We start from the raw sequence: 5,175 nt of genomic DNA, 5'->3' as shown, positions 1-5,175 counted from the left end.
GTTCAACTGTATGATGTACACACCTCATATATATAACCAACTAATTTATACTCCGTATAAATATTTTTCTTCAAACCCATGTCAATAAACTAGTTTAATACACATTTATAAAAATAATATATTTATTTATTTTTCCTGTACAGTAAGATAAGATGAAACAAATACAAGGCTGTTGTTCAAACAATCACATGCCACTGTCTTTTTTGAAGTTTCTTTGAAGTTTCACCTACCATCATTTTCTTTTCAAATCAAAATCAAATTGAATCGTCAAAATCAACTTTTTTTTTCTTCAAGTTCTGCTTTTGATAATGGCATCTTCTTCAACTTCGTTCGTTCAAAAGTGCTTTAGGTATGATGTGTTTATAAGCTTTAGAGGTGAGGATACTCGTAAGACCTTTGTAGATCATCTTTTTTCAGCTCTTAAGGACAAAGGAATTCTGACCTGCAGAGATGATAAGGAGATCAGGCAGGGCAGAAAGATAAGTGATGAGCTCATCAATTCTATAGAAAACTCGAAATTATACATAATTGTTTTCTCTAAGAACTATGCGTCTTCATCTTGGTGCTTGGATGAACTATGCGTCTTTATTTATTTTTACTGTACAGCAGACCAGACCGCTTACCCTGTTTTCTATGACGTGGAACCTACCGAAGTCCGCAAACAGATCGGTGTAGTTGGAAAAGCATTTGCCAAACATGAAAAGGCAGAAGATGCTGGGAAATGGAGAGGAGCTCTGAAAGAAGCAGCTGATCTTGCTGGGTTGGAGTTAAAGACCACCGCTAATGGGTAATTAATAATTTATACATACATTATTTTATTTAATTTAATTTAAATATTTAGATATGAAGTGATTGATCATGTAGGTGTTATGAGCAACTTAAATTGATAATCGACTCTCCTTTTTAACGTACAGGCACGAGGCTGAATTTATCAAACAAATTGTTGAAAAGATTTCACTAGAGTTACCTCCCATTTGGTCAAGCGCAGACGAGAATTTAATAGGCATGAAGTCAAGGGTTGACGGAGTTGTATCAAGTTTAGAAATTGGTATCGATGATTTTCGTGTGATAGGGATCAAAGGGATGGGAGGTGGTGGGAAGACAACTTTGGCCAGAGCAGTTTTTGATCAAATATCACATACTTTTGAAGGTCAAAGCTTTGTTGCGAATGTAAGGGAAGTTTCAAAAGCTTCCGGTTTGAAATCTGTGCAGAAACAGATTCTTTCGGATGTGTCAAAAGATCAAGGCATAACCGTAAACGATGTTTATGACGGGAAAAATAAGATGAAAAGATTGATGCCTAGTAGAAGGGTTCTTGTTGTTCTAGATGATGTGGATCACATTAATCAGCTTAATGAGTTAGCAATTGAGCCTAATTCGTTTAAGCCGGGGAGTAGAATTATCGTTACAACAAGAGATGAGGATGTGCTCAACATTCGCAGGGTAAAGATAACCATTCTTGAGGTCAATCTGTTATCGGAAGAGGAAGCAGTTAGTCTTTTCAGTAGGTATGCATTTGGCGGAGAGAATCCAATTCAAGGTTATGAAAAGCTATCAGAACAAGTTGTACGTTATGCAGATGGTCTTCCCCTAACGATCAAGGTTTTGGGCTCGTTTCTCGGTGGTAAAGATAACCTTGAGTGGATAGATGCGTTGGAAAGGCTGAAAACAATTCCATTGAAGGAAACTCTTGAGAAGTTGGAAATAAGCTATATAGGTTTAGAAGATGACTACAAAGAAATATTCCTTGATGTTGCTTGCTTCCTAAAAGGATGGTATAAAGACGAAGCAATCAGAGCACTTGAAAGTCAAAGATTTAATGCTAGAATTGGTTTAAGAGTTCTTGAGCAAAAATCACTCGTAACTATTTCTGAGGATAATTGCTTGAACATGCATGACCATATAGAAGAAATGGGCAAGAATATTGTTCGCCGTTTACACCCTCACGAGCCTTGGAAGCATAGTCGATTGTGGAATGAAACAGAAATTGAAGATATATTGGCCAATGACCAGGTAATTAATTAAGGATCGTCACTTTATTCGTAAGATATTGGTTGTTATGATATAACTAAATTTTACAATAGTCACTTTCTTATTACAGGGTATGGAAGCAACAAGAGGCATCCAACTTGAATCTACGGAAATTGAACCCAAAATTTTAATGAGCGGTCTTCAAAACATGAAGAAACTTAGATTTCTTTGCCTTAACTATCATTATTATTTTGATTCTGATATTAGTAAAATTGGCAAATGTGGTCCATACTTGCCAAACAGTTTACAATATCTGCAATGGAATAAGTTCCCCTTTGAATGCTTGTTATCCAGAACATTTACGGCAGATAATCTTGTTAGACTGGAATTGCGTGAAAGCAATATTGTACGACTTTGGGAAGATGGAAAAAGAAAGGTAAGATGATGTGGTTGATTAATTGTTTTGCATGATTTCTAAATGTTATATGTACATAGTACACCAATATTCATCTTTTCTTTTTTAATTATGTTTCTTTTTCCATCACAGGTTATTAACAATCTCAGATTCCTTAACCTCGAAGGGTCAAATTTGGTGGCCTTTGACCTTGAGTTCATTCCGAACCTCGAGACATTAGATCTTTCAGATTGTGAAAATATAGTGGAGCTTAATATTCCCAATGGATTTCCAAAACTCAAATTCCTCAACCTCACGCGCACACCCTTGAGGATTCTTAACCTTGGGCCGATTCCAGATCTTGAAACGTTAATCGTTAAGGGATGTTATGATTTGGTAGAACTTCACATTCCTTTTCAATGCCCAAAGCTCAAATCCATTATCCTTGAATCGGAAAAAATGATGATCCTTGACCTCGGGCTGATTTCATATCTCAAGACATTAAGTCTTGCAAGATGTGATTTGGCAGAACTTCACATGCCCAAAGAATGTCCAAATCTGAAATATATGAAACTTAGCCTTTCCAATTTGAGGAACCTTAGCCTTGGGCTGACTCCGGATCTCGAGTCATTAATTATTGATGGGTGCTGTGATTTGGTAGAACTTCACATGCCCAACACATACCAGAAGCTCAAATCCATTATCATTACATGTTCAAAGTTAGACCTAAACGGTTGTGGGAGGTTTGAATCATTTTTGTTCGCCAAAATGTTCCAGTTAGTTGAGATGGGTTCTTTTTCGGGGGAATATCTCGTAACAGAGTCCAAAGATATATGTCCATTTCATCCCGAAAACAGTTGGTGTAAGTTTCGGATTACACGTATCTATAAAGAAGAGCCAGTTCCGATGTATGCAAGTCAAGGTAAAGTTATGTCTATAAGTCATTGTGTTATCAACCTTGAGAGTTATGCACTAAGCGCTTGTCATTTACGATGTATGAAAAAGCTTACTTTAGAAGGTTATATTCACGAGGCCCCCAAAGATCTTGACCACTTACAATGCTTAGAGGAGTTAACTTTTTCTACAAAAGAAATTAAGAATCTTCCAGATAGCCTTTGTATGTTAAAACAACTGAAATCTCTTTGTTTTAAATCTTGTAGGCTTATCGAGAAGCTGCCTGACGATCTTGGCCTATTAGAATGTTTAGAGGAGCTAATCGTAACAGATTGTGTATATCTACGTGGTATTCCAAACAGTATCTGTAAGATGGAACGTTTAAAATATCTCCATCTCACACATTGTTTTTTAGTTGAGAAACTGCCTGAGGAAATAGGGGTATTAGAAAGTTTGAAAGAGTTGAACATACAAGGTAGTGGCATAAATCGTCTTCCTCCGAGCATCTTTCGGTTAAAAGGTCTGCGTATTGTTGGGACTAAATGGCGGCTTCAGTCTTATGGTTTTACATCTGTAAAAGATACGACTATGCTTGAAAGTTTCTGCTACATATAGCTGTGATCGATAACTCAGAAACAACGATATGTTACAGGTATATATCTACAAACTCTATTAAGAAGATATGTAACAGGTATATATCTACAAACTCTATTAGCTTCTTAATGTAGATTTCAGTAGAATATTTTCATTTTATATAAGTATGCTTCTAAATAAAATTAATATGATTTCATTTTGTATCTGTTAAAACTATTTTTTACATTTTCGAAATAAACAAATATTGATTGGAGTACATAAAAGCATTATGTTTGCACTCTTAATTGTCAAATGGAGTACTGTTTATAGTATTCGATTATTACGTTGAATATGGTGAGCTGGAAATTGTTGAGCTTGATACATGCATTATCATTGCTTATTGGATTCAGGTGAACTTGAAGGGCGAGTGATAAAAACAAGTTTTAATTGGAGGTTGATCTGTTGCTAATATGGGTTCAGATGATCAGTGAGGTTTTGTGCCCAACAAATGACAAATGGATGGAAATCGTCTTCATCAATTCCTGATGATCAACGGGTGTTTTTGTTTTGTTTTGAGTTTTCTTCGCATTTATGTTTCTGCCATGTGTTGGTCCTTCATGTTTGTAACTAATTTACTGTTAATAATGTTAGAATACAAGAACAAAAGTAAAAAAAACATATTACCATATTTGGTAAGTGGACTTTAGGATCAGAAGAAAGGTTTCTTAATCATTTCCTCATTTAGATGATCACAAGGGCACATTGGCTGTCACATTCTAACGGATACAAAGGCAACTTCAACAGCATCTTTCCATTATAATAAAAGTGGTTCCAAAAGACATATTGGAGCCTAACTTCTTTTAGAAATAGCTGTTAGGAACTTTGTACTTATAAGCATACTTTGTAATTTACTAAGAAATCAATTCAGCTTGTATCAATATAATCAATCAATGGCAACTCAAAATTGCAGAAGCAAGAAAATAGTTTCTCAAACAAAGCTACCATGTCAAAACTTGACGGTAGCCCAGTTAATCAAAGTATGAAATCCAATCAATTAAAGATCATGAAGAACAGTTACCTGAATGTCCTTTGTCAGCCACCACCGGTCACCATCAAAACCAAGAAATTCATAGCCTACCAAGAAGGTAAAAGGTTGAATACGGCGAAGATGGCGGCAACGGTAGCAACTGGAGCGGCGGCCGGAGATAAATGTGAGGCTACCGGCAACGGCACAAGAAAATCCTTCGATTTCATAGCTTCAGTAATCAAACGGAACAGCCACACTTTTACTTCAACAAGAGGTAAAGGGTTGAGATTAAAAACCTCAAACCCTAAAAGCTCTC

The 5,175-nt window shown here is 36.0% G+C and overlaps 1 protein-coding gene across 2 annotated transcripts; it reads left to right on the top strand.

Annotated features, from left to right (window-relative positions):
• The first annotated feature begins 212 nt into the window (after positions 1-212).
• Positions 213-4,778, top strand: LOC139902828 (TMV resistance protein N-like). Of its 2 annotated transcripts, none has more exons than XM_071885474.1 (5): positions 213-787; positions 915-2,013; positions 2,102-2,407; positions 2,519-3,287; positions 3,526-3,706. In XM_071885474.1, exons 1-5 carry the CDS (start codon positions 309-311, stop codon positions 3,561-3,563), a joined length of 2,691 nt encoding a protein of 896 aa, XP_071741575.1. In that variant the 5' UTR covers positions 213-308; the 3' UTR covers positions 3,564-3,706. The 2 variants fall into 2 exon arrangements, with proteins under 2 accessions (XP_071741575.1, XP_071741574.1); XM_071885473.1 differs by adding an exon at positions 4,243-4,778 and having other exon boundaries at positions 218-787; positions 2,519-3,911.
• Positions 4,779-5,175: the final 397 nt, after the last annotated feature.

This window comes from Rutidosis leptorrhynchoides, chromosome 3 (assembly GCF_046630445.1).
Source record: "Rutidosis leptorrhynchoides isolate AG116_Rl617_1_P2 chromosome 3, CSIRO_AGI_Rlap_v1, whole genome shotgun sequence".
NCBI classification, from domain to species: Eukaryota; Viridiplantae; Streptophyta; class Magnoliopsida; order Asterales; family Asteraceae; genus Rutidosis; species Rutidosis leptorrhynchoides.
This window is presented reverse-complemented; position numbering and strand designations above follow the sequence as displayed.

What these genes read in the sequence shown, in the direction of transcription:
- LOC139902828 (XM_071885473.1), top strand. Translation starts at nt 309, where the DNA reads ATGGCATCTTCTTCAACTTCGTTCGTTCAAAAGTGCTTTAGGTATGAT. An exon ending in TTAAAGACCACCGCTAATGG is followed by an intron (nt 788 to 914) that starts GTAATTAATAAT and finishes TTTAACGTACAG; the next exon opens with GCACGAGGCTGAATTTATCA. An exon ending in GGGAAGATGGAAAAAGAAAG is followed by an intron (nt 2,408 to 2,518) that starts GTAAGATGATGT and finishes TTTCCATCACAG; the next exon opens with GTTATTAACAATCTCAGATT.